This window comes from Salvelinus namaycush, chromosome 36 (assembly GCF_016432855.1).
Source record: "Salvelinus namaycush isolate Seneca chromosome 36, SaNama_1.0, whole genome shotgun sequence".
Lineage (NCBI taxonomy): Eukaryota > Metazoa > Chordata > Actinopteri > Salmoniformes > Salmonidae > Salvelinus > Salvelinus namaycush.
Genome location: NC_052342.1, coordinates 6,536,971 through 6,561,185, shown reverse-complemented (window position 1 = coordinate 6,561,185; position 24,215 = coordinate 6,536,971). Strand labels below are relative to the sequence as shown.

The window sequence follows — 24,215 nt, the reverse complement described above, 5'->3', positions numbered from 1 at the left end:
TGGGAACCACACATGCAGAGATCATCCGTTCATCTACTCTGCGTCTCACAATGACACGGCGGATGGAACCAAAAATCTCAAATTTGGACTCATCAGACCAAACGACAGATTTCCACCGGTCTAATGTCCATTGCTCATGTTTCTTGGCCCAAGCAAGTCTCTTCTTATTATTGGTGTCCTTTAGTAGTGGTTTCTTTGCAGCAATTCGACCATGAAGGCCTGATTCACTCAGTCTCCTCTGAACAGTGCGTCTGTTACTTCAACTCTGTGAAGCATTTATTTAGGCTGCAATCTGAGGCTGGTAACTCTAATGAACTTATCCTCTGCAGCAGATGTAACTCTGGGTCTTCCTTTCCTGTGGCGGTCCCCATGAGAGCCAGTTTCATCATAGTGCTTGATGGTGTTTGCGACTGCACTTGAAGAAACGTTAAAAGTTCTTGAAATTTTCCAGATTGACTGACCTTCATGTCTTAAAGTAATGATGGACTGTTGTTTCTCTTTGCTTATTTGAGCTATTCTTACCATAATATGGACTTGGTATAGTACCAAATAGGGCTATCTTCTGTATACCACCCCTACCTTGTCACAACACAACTGATTGGCTCAAACGCATTAAGAAGGAAAGAAATTCCACAAATTAACTTTTAACAAGGCACACCTGTTAATTGAAATGCATTCCAGGTGACTACCTCATGAAGCTGGTTGAGAGAATGCAAAGAGTGTGCAAAGCTGTCATCAAGGCAAAGGGGGCTACCTTGAAGAATCTCAAATATATTTTGATTTGTTTAATACTTTTTTGGTTACTACATGATTCCATGTGTGTCATTTCATAGTTTTGATGTCCTCACTATTATTCTACAATGTAGAAAATAGTAAAAATAAAGAAAAACCATTGAAATGATAAGTGTGTCCAAACTTTTGACTGGTACTGTATATCCCCTCCATTCCCATCATCCCACCATGTTTCTCAATTGAGCCATGTCAAAAGCTTTAGTGAAAACCTCCAGACAGACTTACAAGTCAAAGCCCTAAATCTGACAGGCAACATTCTAGCAGGGAGGGATAGAAACTGTGGTCAAATCAGTGAGGCTGCACTGCAGACCAACTCAACGGCCAGAACACCCCGGCCCGGTCCTAATCCCCGCTGCTCTGTGGGCGGTTGGAAGAAAGCGTCTGACAGAGCCGGTGGAGTCGGGCCACCCACAACCCCTGCCTGCGCTCCAGACACCAAGTAATGATGCCAGCGGATCGATATCCAAACAAAGTGAGCAAAGGTTTGACCTCTCACTTGTTTTATTTTATCGCCCCGTGCCGCCTGCGGAGCCACACAAAGCATAGTGCACAGACTGGAAAGTAATCCAACACTCATAGCTGATTCATATGCAGCCAGGTTTCTCAAGATTCACTTCGAAATTGGACGTTCATCCATGTCCCGAGGTCGTCGGGAGATTCCTTCAAAACCCGTCACTAGGGGCAATGGTCAGCGCTATTACCATCAAGTAGGCTTGGGTTTTGCTAGGGAAAAGTTTCCCAAAATCGGTCCTCGGGACCCCAAGGGGTGCACATTTTGGTTTTTGCCCTAACACTACACAGCTGATTAAAATAATCAAAGGATCATCAAGCTTTGATCAGTTGAATCAGCCGTGTCAAACATTCCCCAGAGGGCCATGTGTCTATGGATTTTCGCTCCTACCTTGATTGATGAATTAAGGTCACTGTTTAGTAAAGAACTCCCCTTACTCGGTTGTCTAGGTCTTAAATGAACGGAAAAACTAAAAACCTGCAGACACTAGGCCTTCCATGGAATGAGTTTGACGCCCGTGTTAGGGGGGGGAAACAAAACGTGCACTCCTTGGAGTCACGAGGACCGAGTTGGGAAACTCTGTGCTATGGCGTTGTGGATAGGGATTGTGGATTGGCGTAAGCCGCAAGCTCTGGCTCACGTGTTCAATTGCAGTGCTAGACATCTTTTTTTTTTTATGTAGTCCAAACCTTACCCCTTAATTTAACAATTCGGAATTAATGCTCATATTTAACCGTGGAGTTGTTTTAACCCTAACTTAACCATTCGGAATTAACACCCAAATTTAACCATGGGATGCGCCAGCAAGTGGCTCAACTGATCACTGTGACAACCCATAAACAACAACGAAATTTGACGTTTGGGGAAACGTCTGAATCTGAAGTCAAACCGTGAGATCTTGTTGTTTATGTCAATGTGTTTAGGGACTTATTTGCCATCATCAGTTGTGGGGAGCAGCTCTCTAAAGTGCCTATGAATAACATTAGACCTAATAGTTCATGCAAATGTGCTGTATACCTAATACTGTACTTGAATATGACGTATGAGTGATATTAGTGTAGGCTATATTACCAGGTCATAACAATGCCCCTTTTTAAAACAATGCAATTCAAATACATGAATAACCATACAGGGTGTTTCTTTCTGTTGAACAATGATATCACGATGTCAATAGCTGGTAACGTATCTCACTAATTGGCATGTGATACAAAGAGGGTAAAAATATTCAACAGCAGTGGTAACTTCATCACCGGTAGTACAAATATAACACGGTCTGTCTCATACACAAATATAGCCCATCTGTTTCACTCAATAGGCATGTGAGAATATTCACACCCTGGCATTACTGTGGCAAACACAGAGGCGTGGTTTGCTAGAGCATGAAGAAACATGCCACTGCTCACTCATATTCTCACTTTACATGTGGCAATGCCAACAAGCTCTCACAGTCTCACTGCAGAATTAGACGTTTATCCACATTTTCCAAACGTCTAATTTTGAAGTTGCTCCAAACAACAAATTGTTTTTGACAACCTGTACTGCTCCTTCTGCTCTGTATTGTTCCATTGGGGTTATGGTTAGGGGTTACGGTTAATGTTAGGGGAAGGGTTAATGTTAGGGGAAGGGTTAATGTTAGGGGAAGGGTTAATGTTAGGGGAAGGGTTAGACAACATGCTAAGTATTGTGCAAAGTTTCTAAATAGCTCAAATTGTCCGTGATGAGATTCGAACTCACTACATTGGGGTGCCTTTGTTCGCGTTATGTACAGAATAATACCAAATGCTCTGAGACCAGGTTGCGTGGCTGGTTTTGAAGGCATTTCCCGATGTCCTCAGGATATGTATAGACGTCCAATTTCAAAGTCAATCTTGAATGATCTCCCTGGGCAATGTTTACATGATTAGGCTATTCCTCTCTTGCGCCACATGCGCATAAATCATATTTAAATTGCGCAACTTGGAGATCATGTAAAGAGCCATTGGAAAATAACACACTATCAAAATATAACTAGTGTCACAGCTTGCTTCTTGAAATGACCCTCCACAAGTTCGCCTTATTCGGGTATAAAGACAAAAGTGAGGTAACGAAGCCAAGAGCCGTCCAAACCAAGACAAATCAGTCATGCATAAATGGTTTATCGAATTAATATCGCAGACCATGAATTACATCACAAGTGCATAACCATGCACTCTGTTGTAGCCAGACATGTCTTACCTTCAGAGTGCGGAGAGTCCCATCACACGAAATGTTTGCCTAGTTATGCGCTGAAACTAAAATAATATCAGCCTGTACGCCAGGATACCTTCCATAAACAAATCACCAGACCATGTAAGTTGGCTTGCTATGGTCTAGATCGCATTGATCGAACTGTACGGGTATAGTTGTTTGGGTAGCATCTAGACCCAACGATAAAGCCTATGCATGCACGTGCAAGTCCTTGCAAAAAGACGCAGTAAATAATACGAACATGAAGTCACAAGTTTCCAGATATGAGATCCGTTGGAGTTGATGCTCCACAGCTACAGGTCTCAAATACACGTCTGCCCATGCGCTTATGCAACGAACTACTACTGCCAGCTGCCAGCACTTAGCACCAAGTTAAAATAGATGCCTGTTGCGGTTTTACCCTCAACACTGTAGATCGCTAGAGCCGTACATAAGTAATATGCTGTGCTGTGAGGTTTACACTGCAGTGGTTCAGCTCAATCTACTGTCGCACAGTTCCGCCTATTTGCGATGCATCATCGTATATAGCACCCCACCGCCAATAAATGTGCATGAATGATGACGGTATTTATTTATACATTTGGGGCATATAGGCTATTAGGCCTGGTAATTTTGTTCTTAGGCAATCTGTTTGAATAGTCTTTCACAATTGATAGGTAGATGTAGACATTGGTTACATTTGACCGCTTTTTCAGGAAGAATTTAGGTTAATATAGGCCTAACACACAGGCACACTGTGTCTGTTTGACATATCAGTGTTCAACATGCAAAACATCTAGGCTACATATCCTCTAAACATTCTGACATTGCGAGACTACGGAGAGCATTCGTGGCATGTTGTTGTCCAAGAATTGAGCAGCCTCCTGATTCAGAATGTTTTATGTTGTCTTGTTAATCAATCGATTTTACAACAGTACGCTATTCATTATTATCAATAAAGACACTGGTGGCTCAAGTCACAGAGAGAGAGAGACTCGCAATGCCCGTGTTTTTAAACTAGAGGTTCCCACGTGATGTCAATCAATCTTAAATTCAGAATTTAAACCAATGAAATTGCAGTACTCACAAACGCCCATCCTCCAAAGTTCTGCCCAACCAGGAAGTTAGAGGCCGACGGTGTCAGAGGTAGGTTTTAACTTTATGGAAATGTCACATCGTATCTTTTGTATAATAACACTATATGATCAGCAAAAATATACGGATGTCACTTAACTTCTATTTTTCTCTGCCATAAGTAATTTATAAGATGGGGCAAATAGAAGCCGATACATGTTACTTTCACGCTTACTATTGACTTTCTCTGGTTGACTGCATGCTTTACCAACAGTCACTGTCCGGGTATAGTTGATCAGCTAACCAGCTAACCAGTCATTTAGTGGACACGTCATATTATCCTTATCATAAGTACTGTATTACTTACCCTACTGAAGCCTACAACTATCTGCATTTCTGTCTATAGCTTACTATACAACAGACTGTGATAGAAAAATATAGGTAGTCTATTCTGTGTCAATAACCGTTTATTTTTGTCTCATCTCATACCAGACCATTGGCTAAGATAAATAAGCGTGTTGTTTCCTTCAGTGGAAACTGCAACACACTCAGCTTCTCACAGGTTGTGGAGCGGGGCCCTGGGACATGGGCACCTGTTTATTTTCATACACTGATATTCTCTTGTATACACATCGATTCATTGTATACATTCCAGAGGACTGAAGAGAGGTTACTAAAAGGCACCATGGACAGCCAGGAGGTGGGAGCCATGCTAGAGGAGTGTCACAGGGCTGTGTCTGCAGCAGGTCTGGTGGTAGTGGAGCCCACAGAGGAAGCCAAGCTCAACTTCCAAAGATACAGAGGTACTCCAGCAGAGGGTGCTCTTTGCCTAGTTATACAATTATGGCTGGGACAAAGTTTGTAGCTTTGCGGGGCCATAATGTGTTGTCAGGTGTTTAAATCTAGAGTAGAATATGATTAAATACAAATAAAATAACTTATTTTGCCTCCCGAGTTGCGCAGCGGTCTAAGACACTGCATCGCAGTGTTGCAACGTCACTACAGCCTGGGGTTAGATCCCAGGCTGTGTCACTAATGGCTGTGACTGGTAGTCCCATAGGGCGGCGCACAATTGGCCCAGCGTTGTCCGGGTTAGGGCAGGATTTGGCCGGGGGGACTTTACTTGGCTCATTTCGCTCTAGCGACTTGTGGCGGGCGGGGCGCCTGCAGGCTGACTTCTCTCTTCAGTTGATCAGTTTTTTCTCCGACACGTTGGTGTAGCTGGAACCACCGCTACCTCACCTGAGCGTAGTTTTCTGTCGGAGTAACCCTCAAGGTTTACTGTTTGTTTTATTGTTCACATTTTCATGCAGGAGTTTGTTTTCAACTCACTCAATATCGAGTGTATGCTAGGGGTTTGAGAGATCTTACAAAAAGGAAAGCCTTGTTTTTATATTGTAAACGCAGTAATGCAGATTTTGTCCATCTTCAGGAAACTCATTTGTGTGAAATATTGTCTTTTTTTTTCAGTCACAATAGGGAGATAGGCCTATCTCAGTCATGGATCAAACCATTCTGCTGGTGTTTTGACGCTTATCCACAAGTTTAAAGGCGACATTCTAGAATCTAAATTTTCACGATGGGTCATTTGTTTTGTACCTTTACGCATTTTTGTCCCCAATTTCATGATATCCAATTGGTAGTTACAGTATTGTCCCATCGCTACAACTACACTATGGACTTGTGATGATCGATAGCCATGCGTCCTCCGAAACACGACCCTGCCAAGCTGTACTGCTTCTTGACACACTGCTCGCTGTACCTGGAAGCCGTCCGTACCATTGTGTCAGAGGAAACACCATCCAGCTGGTGACCTAAGTCAGCTTGCAGGCGCCCGGCCCGCCACAAGGAGTCGCTAGAGCGCGATGGGACAAGGAAGTACCGGCCGGCCAAACCCTCCCCTAACCCGGACGACGCTGGGCCAATTGTGCACCGCCTCATGGGTCTCCCGGTCATGGCGGGCTGTGACACAGCCTGGGATCGAACCCGGGTCCATAGTGACTCGCCTTAGACCGCTGCACCACTCAGGAGGACAATGCTATTTTCATTATCTGTAATGTGTATGGACATAACTCGAAGGTGCTCCAAATAAGACCCTTTTTTCCCAACTTGCCAGAAAATTACAGGATTTACACAACAAATATTCAGAGACTTTTCTAAATCTCTTAGGGGATTTTAACGAAACACCTGATGACTGACTCATTCTAGGTGGAAAACGATCAGCAAAGCTCTCAAACTAGCAATATCATCAGAACATTATGCAAGGATCTCTCTGTTGATGATGCCTGGCATTATTTCAATCCGGGTGCAAAGGGTTATACCTGGATCAACAAAACTGTCACAAAAATCTAGAATAGATTTATTCCTAATTTTCCCCTTTTTTGTTACAATTTTATGGATGTAGATCATCATTTGGCTCCCTTTTCTGATCATTTGATTTCCCAGGAATTACAACCTGCTAAAAATCTAAAGCTATTCAAGGATGTTGGAAATTAAACAACACACTACTTAAAGATCCTATTTTCATTGGAAACATCAAATCGTTAGCCAAAAATATTTTTGCAAGAAAATACTTGGGTAATGGAAGTAGATGGGAACCAGAAACCGTGGTTAGATGGCAGCATTCGCGCAAAACTGAAAGCACAAACCACCGCATTTAACCATGGCAAGGTGACTGGGAATATGGTTGAATACAAACAGTGTAGTTATTCCCTCCATAAGGCAATTTAAACAAGCAAAACGTCAGTACAGAGACAAAGTGGAGTCGCAATTCACCGGCTCATACACAAGACGTATGTGGCAGGGTCTACAGACAATCACGGATTACAAAGGGAAAACCATCCACGTCGTAGACACTGACATCTCGCTCCCGGACAAGCTAAACACTTTCGTCCACATTGAGGATAACACAGTGCCACCGAAGCTGCCAGCTCCCAAGGACTGTGGGCTCTCGTTCTCCATGGCTGACTTGAGTAAGCGTGTTAACCCTCGTAAGGCTGATGACCCAGACGGCATCCCTAGCAGCTTCCTCAGAGCATGCGCAGACCAGCTGGCTGGAGTGTTGACAGACATATCCAATCTCTCCCTGTCCCAATCTGTTGTCCCTACTTGCTTCAAGATGTCCACCATTGTTCCTGTACTCAAGGTAACTTAACTAAATTACTATCACCCCGTAGCACTTACTTCTTTCATCATGAACTGTTTTGAGAGGCTAGTTAAGGATCATATCACCTCTACCTTACCTGACACCCTAGACCCACTTCAATTTGCTTACCGCTCCAATAGATCCACAGACGGTGCAATTGCCATCAGACTGCACACTGCCCTATCCCATCAGGACAAGAGCAATACCTACGTCAGAATGCTGTTCATTGACTATAGCTCAGCCTTCAACACCATAGTATCCTCCAAGCTCATCATTAAGCTTGGGACCCTGGGTCTGAACTCTGCCCTGTGCAACTGGGTCCTGGACTTGCTGACGGACCGCCCCCAGGTGGTGAAGGTAGAAAACAACACCTCCACCTCGTTGATCCTCAACACAGGAGCCCCACAAGAGTGCGTGCTCAGCCCCCTCTTGTAATCCCGGTTCATCCATGACTGCGTGGCCACGCACGCCTCCAACTCAATTATTACGTTTGCAGACTACACAACAGTAGTAGGCCTGATTACCAACAGCCTACAGGGAGGAGGTGAGGGCCCTGGCGGAGTGGTGCCAGGAAAATAACCTCTCCCTCAACGTCAACAAAATGAAGGAGCTGATCGTGGACTTCAGGAAACAGCAGATGGAGCACGCCCCTATCCACATCGACGGGACTGCAGTGGAGAAGGTGGAAAGCTTCCAAGTTCCTCGGCATACACATCACTATCACTGACAATCTGAAATGGTCCACCCACACAGACATTGTGGTGAAGAAGGCGCAACAGCCTGACACCCTAGACTCACTTACCTGACACCCTAGACCCACTTCAATTGCACCTTTTCATCCTCAGGAGGCTGAAGACATTTTGCTTGGCCCCTAAGAACCTCACAAACTTTTACAGATGCACCATTGAGAGCATCTTGTTTGGCTGTATCACCGCTTGGTATGGCAACTGCACCGTCTGCAACCGCAGGGCTCTCCAGAGGGTGGCGCGGTCTGCCCAACGCATCACCGAGGGTGCACTGCCTGCCCTCCAGAACACTTACAGCACACAGGAAGGCCAAAAATATAATCAAGGACATCACCCATCACCCGAGCCACGGCATGTTCACCCCGCTATCATCCAGAAGGCGAGGTCAGTACAGGTGCATCAAAGCTGGGAACGAGAGACTGAAAAACAGCTTCTATCTCAAGGCCATCACCAGCCGGCTACCACCCGATTACTCAATCCTGCATCTTAGAGGCTGCTGCCCAGTGGTGGAAAAAGTACTCCAATTGTTCTACTTCAGTGAAAGTCACCCAGTAAAATACTACTTGAGTAAAAGTCTAAAAGTATCTGGTTTTAAATATACTTAAGAATCAAAAGTAAATGGAATTGCTAAAATATACTTAAGTATAAATCATTTAAAATTCCTTATATTAAGCAAAACAGCTGCACCAAATGTTATTTATTTGTAATGATTTTTTATTTTTTTACAGATAGCCAGGGGCACGCTCCAACACTCAGACATAATTTACAAATGAAGCATTTGTGTTTAGTGAGTCCGCCAGATCAGAAGCAGTAGGGATGACCAGGGATGTTCTCTTGATAAGAGTGTGAATTGGACTATTTTCCTAGTACTTTTGGGTGTCAGGAAAAATGTATGGAGTAAAAAGTACATTATTTTCTTAAGGAATGCAGTGAAGTAAAGGTAAAAGTTGGCAAAAATATAAATACCCCAAAAAACTACTTAAGTAAAAATACTTAAGTACTACCTAAGTACATTACACCTCTGCTGCTGCCCTATATACATAGACATGGAATCACTGGTCATTTTAATAATAGAACACTAGTCAATAATAATGTTTACATACTGCTTTACTCATCTCACATATATATTTGCATTGTGTGTCCCCCCAACCCCTCTTTTACGCTGCTGCTACTCTCTGTTTATCATATATGCATAGTCACTTTAACTATACATATATGTACATACTACCTGAATTGGCCCGACCAACCAGTGCTCCCGCACATTGGCTAACCGGGCTATCTGCATTGTGTCCCGCCACCCACCACCCGCCAACCCCTCTTTTACGCTACTGCTACTCTCTGTTCATCATATATGCATAGTCACTTTAACCATATCTACATGTACATACTACCTCAATCAGCCTGACTAACCGGTGTCTGTATGTAGCCTTGCTACTTTTATAGCCTCGCTACTGTATATAGCCTCGCTACTGTTTTTCACTGTCTTTTTACTGTTGTTTTTATTTCTTTACTTACCTATTGTTCACCTAATACCTTTTTTGCACTTGGTTAGAGCCTGTAAGTAAGCATTTCACTGTAAGGTCTACTACACCTGTTGTATTCGGTGCACGTGACAAATAAACTTTGATTTGATATATAAATATATAATATACTACCTTTCAAAAGTTTGGAGTCACTTGGAAATGTCCTTGTTTTTGAAAGAAAAGGAAAACATTTTACCATTAAAATAACATCAAATTGATCAGAAATACAGTGTAGATATTGTTAATGTTGTAAATGACTATTGTAGCTGGAAACGGCTGACTTTTAATGGAATATCTACATAGGCGTACAGAGGCCCATTATCAGCAACCATCACTCCTGTGTTCCAGTGGCACGTTGTGTTAGCTAATCCAAGTTTATAATTTTAAAAGGCAAATTGATCATTATAAGACCCTTTTGCAATTATGTTAGCACAGCTGAAAACTGCTGTGCTGATTAAGGAAGCAATAAAACTGTCCGCCTTTAGACTAGTTGAGTATCTGGAGCATCAGCATTTGTGGGTTCAATTACAGGCTCAAAAAGGCCAGAAACAAAGACTTTCTTCTGAAACTCGTCAGTCTATTCTTGTTCTGAGAAATGAAGGCTATTCCATGCGAGAAATTACCAAGAAATTGAAGATCTGGTACAACGCTGTGTACTACTCCCTTCACAGAACAGCGTAAACTGGCTCAAACCAGAATAGAAAGAGGAGTGGGAGGCCCCGGTGCACAACTGAGCAAGAGGACAAGTACATTAGTGTGTCTAGTTTGAGAAATAGACGCCTCACAAGTCCTCAACTGGCAGCTTCATTAAATAGTACCCGCAAAACACCAGTCTCAACGTCAACAGTGAAGAGGCGACTCCGGGATGCTGGCTTTCTAGGCAGAGTTGCAAAGAAAAAGCCATATCTTAGACTGGCCAATAAAAAGAAAAGATTAAGATGGGAAAATAACACAGACACTGGACAGAGGAAGATTGGAAGAAGTGTTATGGATAGACAAATCTAAGTTTGAGGTGTACGGATCACAAAGAAGAACATTCGTGAGACGCAGAAAAAATGTAAAGATGCTGGAGGAGTGCTTGACGCCATCTGTCAAGCATGGTGCAGGCAATGTGATGGTCTGGGGTTGCTTTGGTGGTGGTAAAGTGGGAGATTTGTACAAGGTAAAAGGGATCTTGAAGAAGGAAGGCTATCACTCCATTTTGCAACGCCATGCCATACCCTGTGGACGGCGCTTAATTGGAGTCCATGGCCAGGAAACTCCCCAGACCTTAATCCCATTGAGAGCTTGTGGTCAATCCTCAAGAGGCGGGTGGACAAACAAAAACCCACAAATTCTGACAAACTCCAAGCATTGATTATGCAAGAATGGGCTGCCATCAGTCAGGATGTGGCCCAGAAGTTAATTGACAGCATGCCAGGGCGGATTGCAGAGGTCTTGAAAAAGAAAGGTCAACACTGCAAATATTGACTCTTTGCATCAACTTCATGTATCAAATATATCTAAAGACACTAAAGCAGCAAACTTTGTGGAAATTAATATTTGTGTCATTCTCAAAACTTTTTGCCACAACTGGTATGTATGTATGTATGTATGTATGTATGTATATATGTATATATATTTTATTTTATTTATTTATTTATTTATTTATTTATTTATTAATTACATTATTTTACTTTTAGATTTGTGAATTGTTAGATACTACTGCACTGTTGGAGCTAGGAACACAAGCATTTCGCTACACCCGCAATAACATCTGCTAAATATGTGTATGTGACCAATCAAATGTGATTTGAATTCTTCAACTATGAAGTCAGAGTTGTAGCCATTAAACGTGCCAAAGAGCTGAAGCACCTGAAGAACCTTAGAGAAAAAGATTTGATGAGCGAATTTGAGCATTTCTAAAGAAAGATTATCTATCTCAAGAAGAAGACTCTATTTAAATCTTTACAATTAGAACAGCTGTACACAGATTTGGCAAAGGGTGCCTTTGTCAGACCAAGAGCTAAATGGATTGAAGAGGGGGAAAGAAACACCAGTTATTTAAATTATCAACATTTATCAAATCCTTTTATGAATACCTTTTACAACTCACAATTTCAGGAAGATGGTTGTGAAAGCTACGTTTGTCACATTCAGAATTATGTCCCTGTATTTGAAGATGATTTCCACTCAGTTTTGCGATTCACCTGTGTCAATCGAAGAAATTGGAGAGGCTCTGAATTCAATGAAAAAAAGGTAAATCACCTGGCACTGATGGCCTGTCAGTTGAATTTTACAGGTAGTTTTGGAAGTTACTAGAAATCCCTATTTTTAATATGTTTCAAAATTGCATTGAAAATGGTGAAATGGTCTCCACTATGAAACAGGACCTTATTTCACTGATTCCGAAGACCGATAAAGACACTTCTCTCATTGACAATTTGAGACCAATTACTTTATTAAATATTGATTGCTCTGGTTTATGCCAAATGATTAAAGAAAGCAATAGAGCCCATTTATAAATGAGACTCAAACAGGATTTATGAAAGGCTGTCACTTAAGCTCCAACATTCGTTTAGCCCTGAACCTTTTAGATTATTCAGATGCAATTGACTCAGATGCTGTTTTATTATTGGACTTTTGTAAAGCTGTTGAACATGAATTTCTCTTTCCGTCTCTGAAACGTATTGGTTTTGGTGAAAATTTTTATCAAAGTCATTCACATGTTTTACAAATATATAATTAGTTCTGTGATTAAAAAAAAAAAGATTCAGTATCAAGTATCATCAAAGTGTACGACAGGGATGCCCAATTTCACCCTTTTTATTCATTTTGGTAGTGGAACTTCTATCTCTAGATATTTTGAATAATGCAAACCTGCATGGCTTAACCATTTTTTAACAGAGAAATCCAAATTTCCCAACTGGCTGACGATACTACTCTTAATGCTGTCACGGCATTCTCTGTTGCATCTGGATTAAAACTGAATGTTTCTAAATGTGAAATATTATGTTTATATAACTCTGATGATAAAGAAATATAAAATATTGCTCTAAAGGACTATGTTAAATATTTTGGAATACATTTATCCAAAAAACCATTTTGTCAATCAATGTATGAATTTCTCTCCTAAAAAAAATAATATTATGTATATTTAAAATAATATATTTAATAATTGTCTACAAAGGGAACAAATGTTATTGGTCACATACACATGGTTAGCAGATGTTAATGCGAGTGTAGCGAAATGCTTGTGCTTCTAGTTCCGACAGTGCAGTAATATCTAACAACTAATCTAACAATTTCACAACAACTACCTTATACACACAAGTGTAAAGGAATGAATAAGAATATGTACATATAAATATATGGATGAACGATGGCCGTGCGGAATATGCAATATGCCGCACGGCCATCGTTCATCCATATATTTATATGTACATATTGCAGTAGATGGTATAGAGTACAGTATATACATATGAGATGAGTAATGTAGGGTATGTAATCATTATGTAAAGTGGCATTGTTTAAAGTGACTAATGATACATTTATTACATCCAATGATTAATTATTAAAGTGGCTAGAGATTTAAGTCAGTATGTTGGCAGCGGCCACTCAATGTTAGTGATGGCTGTTTTAACAGTCTGATGGCCTTGAGATAGAAGCTGTTTTCAGTCTCTCGGTCCCAGCTTTGATGCGCCTGTACTGACCTCGCCTTCTGGATGATAGCGAGGTGAACAGGCAGTGGCTCGGGTGGTTGTTGTCCTTGATGATCTTTATGGCCTTCCTGTGACATCGGGTGCTGTAGGTGTCCTGGAGGGCAGGTAGTTTGCCCCTGGTGATGCGTTGTGCAGACTGCACTACCCTCTGGAGAGCCTTGCGGTTGAGGGCAGTGCAGTTGCCGTACCAGGCTTTGATACAGCCCGACAGGATGCTCTCGATTGTGAATCTGTAATAGTTTGGGAGTGTTTTCGGTGACCTTTCGTTGCGCCTTCTTCACAACGTTGTCTGTGTGGGTGGACCATTTCAGTTAGATCACGGACAATCTATACTTGGAAGAGTGCTTCTGTCCAAGGCAGAGGGGCTGTCTCGCTTTGTGTACCCAAATGTATTTATATAGCCCTTCTTACATCAGCTGATATCTCAAAGTGCTGTACAGAAACCCAGCCTAAAACCCCAAACGGCAAGCAATGCAGGTGTAGAAGCACGGTGGCTAGGAAAAACTCCCTAGAAAGGCCAAAACCTAGGAAGAAACCTAGAGAGGAACCAGGCTATGAGGGGTGGCCAGTCCTCTTCTGGCTGTGCCGGGTGGAGATTATAACAGAACATGGCCAAGATGTTCAAATGTTCATAAATGACCAGCATGGTCAAATAATAATAATCACAGTAGTTGTCGAGGGTGCAACAAGTCAGCACCTCAGGAGTAAATGTCAGTTGGCTTTTCATAGCCGATCATTAAGAGTATCTCTACCGCTCCTGCTGTCTCTAGAGAGTTGAAAACAGCAGGTCTGGGACAGGTAGCACGTCCGGTGAACAGCTCAGGGTTCCATAGCCGCAGGCAGAACAGTTGAAACTGGAGCAGCAGCACGGCCAGGTGGCCTGGGGACAGCAAGGAGTCATCATGCCAGGTAGTCCTGAGGCATGGTCCTAGGGCTCAGGTCCTCAGAGAGAGAGAGAATTAGAGAGAGCATACTTAAATTCACACAGGACACCGGATAAGACCGGAGAAGTACTCCAGATATAACAGACTGACCCATGCCCCCCGACATACAAACTACTGCAGCATAAATACTGGAGGCTGAGACAGGAGGGGTCAGGAGACACTGTGGCCCCATCCGGTGATACCCCCGGACAGGGTCAAACAGGCAGGATTTAACCCCACCCACTTTGCCAAAGCACAGCCGCCACACCACTAGAGGGATATCTTCAACCACCAACTTACCATCCTGAGACAAGGCCAAGTATAGCCCACAAAGATCTCCGCCACGGCACAACCCAAGGGGGGGCGCCAACCCAGACAGGAAGATCACGTCAGTGACTCAACCCACTCAAGTGACGCACCCCTCCTAGGGACGGCATGGAAGAGCACCAGTAAGCCAGTGACTCAGCCCCTGTAATAGGGTTAGAGACAGAGAATCCCAGTGGAGAGAGGGGAACCGGCCAGGCAGAGACAGCAAGGGCGGTTCGTTGCTCCAGAGCCTTTCCGTTCACCTTCACACTCCTGGGCCAGACTACACTTAATCATATGACCTACTGAAGAGATGAGTCTTCAATAAAGACTTAAAGGTTGAGACCGAGTCTGCGTCTCTCACATGGGTAGGCAGACCATTCCATAAAAATGGAGCTCTATAGGAGAAAGCCCTGCCTCCAGCTGTTTGCTTTGAAATTCTAGGGACAATTAGGAGGCCTGCGTCTTGTGACCGTAGCGTACGTGTAGGTATGTAGCCAGGACCAAATCGGAAAGATAGGTAGGAGCAAGCCCATGTAATGCTTTGTAGGTTAGCAGTAAAACCTTGAAATCAACCCTTGCCTTAACAGGAAGCCAGTGTAGGGAGGCTAGCACTGGAGTAATATGATCAAATTCTTTGGTTCTAGTCAGGATTCTAGCAGCCGTATTTAGCACTAACTGAAGTTTATTTAGTGCTTTATCCAGGTAGCCGGAAAGTAGAGCATTGCAGTCGTCTAACCTAGAAGTAACAAAAGCATGGATACATTTTTCTGCATCATTTTAGGACAGAAAGTTTCTGATTTTTGCAATGTTACGTAGATGGAAAAAAGCTGTCCTTTAAACAGTCTTGATATGTTCGTCAAAAGAGAGGTCCTTCACAGTTTTATTTGAGACGACTGTACAACCATCAAGATTAATTGTCAGATTCAACAGAAGATCTCTTTGTTTCTTGGGACCTAGAACAAGCATCTCTGTTTTGTCCGAGTTTAAAAGTAGAAAGTTTGCAGCCATCCACTTCCTTATGTCTGAAACACAGGCCCCTCATTATCTTTATTTGTAAATCCCTCGACCTGTAAAGAGATCAACAAGACCTTTCTTGACTTCATCTGTAAAAATAGGTCTCACAAACTAAACAAGTAATTCCTCTCAAATAAAATTTCTGAAGGAGGTCTGGAAGTATTGCATTTTGTTGACATAAATAACACTTTCAAGATCAATTGGTTGAGAAGATGTGTTGACAATACAGAATCAATTTGGTATTTAATTCCAAACAATGTGTTTAATAAATTGGGAGGTCTTCCGTTTTTATTGAAATGTAATTATATTCCTGAAAGATTACCCGCTAAATTGGCTAGGTTTCACCAACAAGCTTTAATGTCCTTTTTGGATTGTATTTAGTATTTTCTTGTTTATACCTGTGTTTTGTTTCGTTAGACATGTTTCATGTAGGGTTAATTTTGTATAAATAAACAACAACATTGGTGCAGCTGGCTTCCGGATTATGCGAGCGGGTGTCAAGCAGCGCGGCTTGGCGGGTCATGTTTCGGAGGACGCATGACTCGACCTTCGCCTCTCCCGATCCCGTTGGGGAGCTGCGGTGATGAGACAAGATTGTAATCACGGAAAAGTGGGTTAAAAATAATAAATAATTTATTGTGGATGACCTTATCACTTTCTGTATAATGAACCCATAGATCTCAATTAGGCCCATTTTAACTTTAGAGTAGCTTTTAGGTATTCTCAAAGCATGATATTTAAGTAGACTTTTTTTTTACTTTTCTATATTGTTTTTCGCTTCACCATATTCTGTCCCCTAATTTCCAGAGTCTCTGTCAGTTGAACTGAGCATGCTCCTGCAGGAGGCAGTGGCGATGAGGTGGCCCTTTGTACCAGAGAAGTGGCAGTACAAGCAGTCAGTCACTTCCCAGGACAAAGTCAACTTGAAGGACTTCATTAGTCTGCATCTACCACAGCTACTGGTAATATGACCCTACATGGCTGCCACTCATATTAAAGCAAAATCAAACAAAGCACTCCCTGATGAAGGCATGTGTTTTCTAAATGTGTCAATGGTAGACTAGGGTGACATGTGGGACGCAGGCTAAGATATATTTTTTAGAACTGTGTTTAATTTATATATCAAAAAATATTATTTTGACTATGAATGTGCTGATACAAGATGCCATAAAAAAAAACATAGCCATTTATCACAAAAAGACTGTCTTCGAAGTGTTTTAAACTTCATTTTGATGTGTCAGGCTCTGCTGAAGGCGTCCATCTTGGCCAGGGAACCCCAGTGGGCTGCAAGTGTGGTCTTCCTGATGGATCGGTTCCTGTATTGGACAGATGAGTCCAGCCGGCTGCTGAAGATCACCAAGCTCCTCCACAGACACTACCCAGGAACCCCCATCGCCCCCCAGCTGGTCATACGACAGGCCAGGGTCTATCTCAATGACGGTGAGTGAGGTCATCATTCTGCGACTTCAGACTATATTTCTCACAGATTTTTTTTTTTTTTTTTACTGAATATATTAGAGTACAGCTCTTTTATCATGCGGTGTCTCCATGCTGTGTATTGGAATACTAGTTATCTGTTTATTTTATTTACCATACTATCAAGATAAAGCTCCTTAACCTTTAAGTATAATTCCACCCCAAAAGTATAACTTTCAAAATACAGAGATGGCAAAACACAGCATCATATGATGCAAAATGCATCATACGGGGATGATTTTTGTATTTTGAAAGTTACATATCTTGAAAACTTGATTGCTGACAAGCAAAACATGTTGCGAGTATGCCAACAATGGACTAATGAAACAAATACCAAAACAATCGTTTTGGGGTGGACTTTTCCTTTAAGTATGATGCTTTGTATCATTTGTCATGCTTGTTGTCTCACCCACAGGTAAACTCCAGAAGGCAGAGTACATACTGAGCAGTCTCATCAACACTAGTGGAGCAACAGGTAGGCTTACAAAATGCAACTCTCTTACCGTTTAATGTTCCCCATGAGGGTCTGTGTTAACATGCGTGTTTGAAATCTGCAGGTTGCTGGATATATCAGTCTGACAGTGATAGGACTCTTATCCAGGCGGTCAGTGTGCAAGTGCGTGGACAGGTTCTGCAGAAACTGGGTAAGGGAAGAAAGAGCGAGAGGGGATGTATAGCATTATGTCTACGCATCCTTTTTTCCCATCTCTGAATTGTATGTTTCGTCTCAGGACTGTGGCTGGAGGCTGCTGAGCTGATCTGGACCTCCCTGGTCGGCTATTACGCTCTTCCTCAACCCGATAAAAAGGTGGAGCCAAAACATCCAGTACGCCCCGATGAATAACTGAATACTAAATCACACGACAAATCTGTGAACTGCTCATATTTTATTTAGTATTAGTATGCGTTTCAACTTAGTATGCGTTTTGATTCGTAGGGCATTGGAACGTCCCTTGGGATTCTGGCCAACATATTGGTGTCTATGAGTGATGGAGACTTCCATGCATTTAAGACCAATCCGGGCATTGACTTGGTGAGCACTCCGTCTTAACCAATGAAATCACTCGTGTTCTAAAGATACACATTGACGTCTGCGTAAGTTGTGTGATTTATGACGCTTTTCTAACGTCTCCGACCGCTACATGACCTCAGTGTATGCCTTTATGTCTGGAGTAGTGTTTCCTTGAGAACGATGCCCACCGTCTCCTCTCAGCAGCGGAGGCAGCTAAAATGGCGGTGGTGTACAGCCAGTATGCCTCGCTGTACGTGTTAACCAACGTGGTGAGTCCTCTCTTTCTCTATTTTGTGTTTGTCTTGGGGGGGGGGGGGGGGGGTTGTGGTGGATAAGAGAGAAGTCTTCTAGAGAGGCTGGAGCTTACTGCTAGGTGAGCACTGTGGCACAACTGCCTATTAACATAATACTAGATATTATGCTATGTCATTCTCTTTCTTTCTTTCTCCAGGTCACCCAGGGCACCTGTCTGTTGTCCTACAGTTTCTCAGTAGAATGCCCCCCCTCGGACAAACACTCCTTCCTCCTCCAGGCCAAGGAAGCCTTTGAGATCGGCCTACTTACCAAAACAGGGGGGGAAATGGTCACCAGCAAACAGGAGCTCCACACATTCCTCAAGGCAGCCTACTCTCTGACTGTCAGTCACAAGTGGCTGGGCACCCCTCAGAAGACAGTGGACCAAGCCAGATTGGTATGCCGGGAGGCTTTGGAGAAGTTCTATGCCTACTGCCATGCAGACAGCCAACAGAGAGATGCCCTTTGCACTGGAGTTATGAGTCTGATAACCCAAGTGAAGCTTCTATTGCGGGTCAATCCATTCTTGAACTCAGACAAGGGGTCGTTCATCCCAGATAGCTATAGAGACGTGGTGGAAGAGCGAGCAGTGCGGTTCACTCTGGATGGTTTCTCCCAGGTGATGGGGAGGTTCAGGCAGTACCACACCTCAGTGTGTGAGGCCTCTGAGGCAAGCTGTAGGAGGAAACATGAAGGCCACCAGGCTGGACTCTGTATAACAGCACTGGGGACCACGGCAACGGCCCCTAACACAGAGTGTGCCACTGAGAACCACAAGCCCCAAAAAGCCACACATAAAGAAGAGTTACACAGAGACAAAGCACCCAATGCCTCTTTTTTAGCTCCAAGGTTACCTCAGGAACAGGAGCTCTGTACAACTCTGGGTAGCACTGAAGAGCTACTCAGCAATAGCTATAATAAAATGTCTCTCAAATCACTCAGTAGCAGCTTTGGGTCCTCATTTGAAAAAGTGTCTTTGAACAGCACTGGGTCTCCCCTCAGCTGTAGTGGCAACAAAGATGGCAGTGTTCCGGATAAGGTAAACATGGAGTATCTGTGCGATCCAAACTGTCTCACCGAGGTTAGTGAAGATGGGTTGGATAACGGGTCAGAATCTAAAAGCAAGACCAGGAAAAGAGATATCAGAGCAAGTCTCAGTGCTCAGGCAGGATCCAACTCTTCCACCCGGGTCACTTCCTCATCATCCATCCACACCGGAAGTGATGTTGAGCAGTTTGAAATGATTGACGAACAGAGTCTAATAGAGACTGTGGAGACCGAGGAGGAGTGTCACAGGTGTGGTGCGTCAGTGTCGGTGAGACCTACAGGAGACGGAGTAGTGGTGCATCCAGGGTACCAAGACAAGTCGAGGACTTCCTCCTTTAGCTCCATTGGCGACAGCCTCGGCTCCCAGTCATCATGGCAGAAACTATCCCTATCTGACACATCCCGTGAGGCAGCTGCAGTACCACAAATACGTTCTGCAGCTGTAAATGAACACCGAGGTCCCGCCGCCACGCAGATAGTTCCAAACTTCAATGTGGATCAAGAAGCAGAAACGGAGGAAGACACTGGATCCCCTTACCCCTTTGGGCCTAACAGTGCTGCAGCCTATCACAGAAGACCTCCACAACTAGGATCTGAGGGCCTCATCCCGGAGCAGTGTCTCTCTACAGAGATAGACAGCTCCTATGAGATGGTGGAGAAAGAGATAGGACACATAGCCAACAACACTGAACCCTGTGCTGGAGAGATGCAGATTCCCTCTCACCCAAACTCCTCATGCTATACCTGTCTAAAGCATGGCATCATGGGTGGTCTAGTGCCTGAGAACCAGTACGTTTTGACAGAGGAGGACTACATCGCCCTCCTGGCTGGGATGTGTCATGGCTGTATGTTAAAGAGACTGCAGAGTGACATGAAATTCAAGCTTGGGAAACAGAAAAGTGCCTACAGTGAGTTCCTATTGCCTCGTAGTGTTATAGAAAATGTAAAGTCATGGTTGTTTTGTGTTTTTCAAGGTAAAAGGCAACTTGAAGTAATTATTAAGTACTAATAAGATGAAATATACAAATGTAATGTTTACATACAGTTCAATGCTTTCAAAGGGTTTAATGCACCAACGGCCACTTCAGATAGAGGTTATTTAAGATTATGTTACATAAGATGCTCAATTTCTTGAACTTGTACTTGACTATCCTTAAACTGTGATGGAAATGACTCGGTTCTGAACATATACACTATTTCCAGCATACACAGTGGTTCATAGTGAACTTGACACCGGTTGCACTGAAGTTTACAAAACAGAAATGACAAGTTATTTATATTACATGGTAAAATTGTATTTTGCGTAGTAATAACCTCTAAAAAAAAACGTGTTCTTTTCTCTAGGTGCTCTCCTTCTGAAGTACTCCAGGGCCTCTGGACTGTGGACGTCCAGAGAGACCTATGTGTACATCGGAGAGCCAATAGGGAAGCAAGGCCAGCAGAGAATAGCATTATGGGTACAGTTTCTACACCAAGAGGAGAGGCTGAGTAGGTCAGTGGGGATGAATCAAGATTGAGTTGAATTCAGCTTTGAAACACGGAAACGTCTGAATCCTAACTTCAGAGATACTCACATTTTCGCACAATCTCCCATCAACGTCGATGCATGATTTGATGTTTTGCAAAAGTAAACATTGTGTGCCCGTCTCAAGTTAGGATTGGGCCTAACGTGAACATGTTCTCCGTGTTTTCATTTCCCCCTTCAGTTATGTGGGGAAGGAGTACCTAGAACCTAAGGGCATTCAGTTCCACCTGAGTGACGTGGAGAGGCAGATGACGGCCCAGTACTACGTGACAGAGTTTAACAAGAGACTCTACAAGGAGAAAGTGACCGCTCAGATCTTCTTCATCCCTTCAGAAGTGCTACTGGTAAAGGCATTTACTAACATCCCACTAATCATTGATTCATGGGTGATTTGTAAGTGCTCTGATAGCCTGGGCCCAGATCTGTTTGAGCAACTCCATAGGCGTTGGCTATACAGCACAAACAGGTCTGTGCCCAGGCTAGTACTCCGTGGCTTAGCTTCCTAATGTATTATGCAATGAGGTGATTGACATTTTAATAACACAGTTCAAAATGAAATATTGCCATACTTTTCCCAGACACCACCACCCACACACACAACTAATATTTTTAATCATTTGATTAGCTTTTTTAATTAACATTGGGACCGGTTGTGCCAAAGCCCCACTTCACCAAATCAAATTAAATAGAGCACATTTCGTACACAGTGAGTGTGCTTTACCCTAATAAGAAAGAAACCAATCATAAGAAAGAAACTAACTTCACCATGGTCATATTGAAAGATGGGATTTTTATTTTCTGATATAGCTGCTTTTTATGGACTGTTTTTACTTGCTCTGACTGTGATACGTGGTTGTTTTATCTGTCTGAGTTGAGTGCATTGACTGTAAGTTGCTCTGGATAAGATTGTCTACTGAATTACCAGAACGTATTGTAAAATGTCATGTTTACACATCTTCGGAAGAAGTGAACCTTCCTCCTGTTTAGACAGCTGCTTGTTTTGTTTCAGATCTTGGAGGGGGATGAGGTGGTGGACTGTGTGACCGTGGAGCCCTACATGCTGGGGGACTTTGTGAAGCTCACCAACAACACTACTAAAGTGGACAAGCGGTTCAAGGCGTCAGAATATGGAATCGCTTTCGGACATTTCACCTACCAGTTCTCTGGATGCCAAGAGATTGTTGTCGACCTACAAGGTGCGTGCGTGTGCTTGTGCAGTGTGCGTGTGTCTGTCTATGTCTCAGGTGACTATAACGTTCATTTGTTGAATCTTATAATTCAGCATTTTACATTACATTTTCTATATGTCACAAAATGTTTTTTTGTTTTCTTTCCTTTCTCTATTTCCTCTTTCTTTCCCCAGGGTGGGTGACCGCCAATGGGAAGGGGCTGACGTACCTCACAGACCCCCAGATCCACTCTCTCAGGACCCCTAAAGGTGCCACTAACTTCGCTGAGAGGGGGGTCAGTTATTTCCTCAAGGACCAGCATGGACCAGAATGCAACAGTATCTGTGACCTACTGTCACTGGGCAAACTGCAGTAACATACGTCTTGAAAACAGTGATGTCTACTTCAGATCGAGATGTGTGTGTGTTTGCTGGGGCTCCTTGACAACTCTCGAACAACATATTGTTTTGGCCTAAAGTATGTGCATTGCGATCCCCTACTACAATGCACAATGCACATTCTGACCTATTAGACATGGGCTGATCCTGTGGTGAACACAGCAGTGTAGTGAAGCACATTCGGTAGCATGTGATTTCATTTCTAGAAGTGAGAATTGCCTGCCCCATTTACCAACCTCAACCAGTTCTGTTAAAATCAGGCCGTACTGTATTTTCGATGTACTGTAAGTGTTTTTGTGACCCTTGATACCACTTTCGGCTATGTGTTTATTACCTAAGGCCTGCGCTCTGTTGTAGCCGACAACGTTTTATGAAATTGACATTGATCTGTTTAAATTACTTTTGAATTGATTCAATCCGATCACAGAAATGAAAGATGAACCTGCCACTGTGTATCCGTTCACCTGTCTCTAGACCAAACACTGGATGGATTGTAAGCTCGACTGAATCGACCAAACAAGGAAGTAACATCCATCGGTCTGGTTAGATTAGCCAGGATAGCACCTGACACTCACCACAAAGAAATGAGGCTCCAAATGATTTGTTCATTCAATGTTACTTGATCACATCTCGCTGAGTGAACCAGGGATGTATTCATTAGGCACCAAATGGAAGAAAACTGACTGAAACAGGGAGGGACTACTTAGATTTGTCCGATAAGAAATGCTCGTTTTGTTTTACAACATTTACAGTTGTGTACCCTAATGGATACAACTCGGAATGACTTACACAATATTCACTAGGCGTAAGTTCAGGCGCTCTAGTTATTTGCATCAGGTGACTTGCCCAACCCCCTGGATCATATGACCGTGATGTCACAGATGTTGCTAATAGTGCTTGTGACCTGTTTTATTCCACTACATGTTTTACTAGCTTCCTCCTTCAACAATGGTTATTTACACAATCTTGTCCCCTCCCCTGAATTGCTCTACACAGGAAACAGACTACAGTACCTACAGTGGGGGGGGGGGGGTTGAGGTACCGATCAAGTACAGTTAAACAATATAGAAATATACCTATGACAGCAAAAAAAATCCATACAAAATGCCATCTTTAGACCTATCACACTCCATATATTCATTCAGATCAGACAGCTATATCCTTAAGTTATATTGCTCAGGTACTGTCACGTAACGCGTTATTATATGGATCAAGATAAGATAACAGCCTTTACAGTTCATTATCTTAGCCTGGCCCACATACTTCAGTCTCATAGGACAGGGGTTTCTGGGCCTCTGGTGAGAATGAAAACCTGGAACCTGTGCTTGATCTAGGATTTGGAGCCTCGGTG

The 24,215-nt window shown here is 43.0% G+C and overlaps 1 protein-coding gene across 1 annotated transcript; it reads left to right on the top strand.

The window, feature by feature from the left end:
• The first annotated feature begins 4,637 nt into the window (after positions 1-4,637).
• Positions 4,638-23,828, top strand: alpk1 (alpha-kinase 1). Its single transcript, XM_038975523.1, has 14 exons — positions 4,638-4,654; positions 5,238-5,385; positions 16,751-16,905; positions 17,185-17,383; positions 17,835-17,894; positions 17,977-18,063; positions 18,151-18,227; positions 18,357-18,452; positions 18,596-18,700; positions 18,883-20,680; positions 21,117-21,264; positions 21,479-21,641; positions 22,307-22,493; positions 22,661-23,828. The coding sequence occupies exons 2-14, from the start codon at positions 5,268-5,270 to the stop codon at positions 22,840-22,842; spliced, it is 3,375 nt and encodes a 1,124-aa protein (XP_038831451.1). The 5' UTR covers positions 4,638-4,654; positions 5,238-5,267; the 3' UTR covers positions 22,843-23,828.
• The last annotated feature ends 387 nt before the right edge of the window (positions 23,829-24,215 follow it).

Excerpts from the sequence above, each read along its gene's own strand:
- alpk1 (XM_038975523.1), top strand. The coding sequence starts at position 5,268 with ATGGACAGCCAGGAGGTGGGAGCCATGCTAGAGGAGTGTCACAGGGCT. Across the intron at positions 5,386-16,750 it reads CAACTTCCAAAGATACAGAG|AGTCTCTGTCAGTTGAACTG; the intron begins GTACTCCAGCAG and ends CCTAATTTCCAG. Across the intron at positions 21,642-22,306 it reads TCCCTTCAGAAGTGCTACTG|ATCTTGGAGGGGGATGAGGT; the intron begins GTAAAGGCATTT and ends GTTTTGTTTCAG.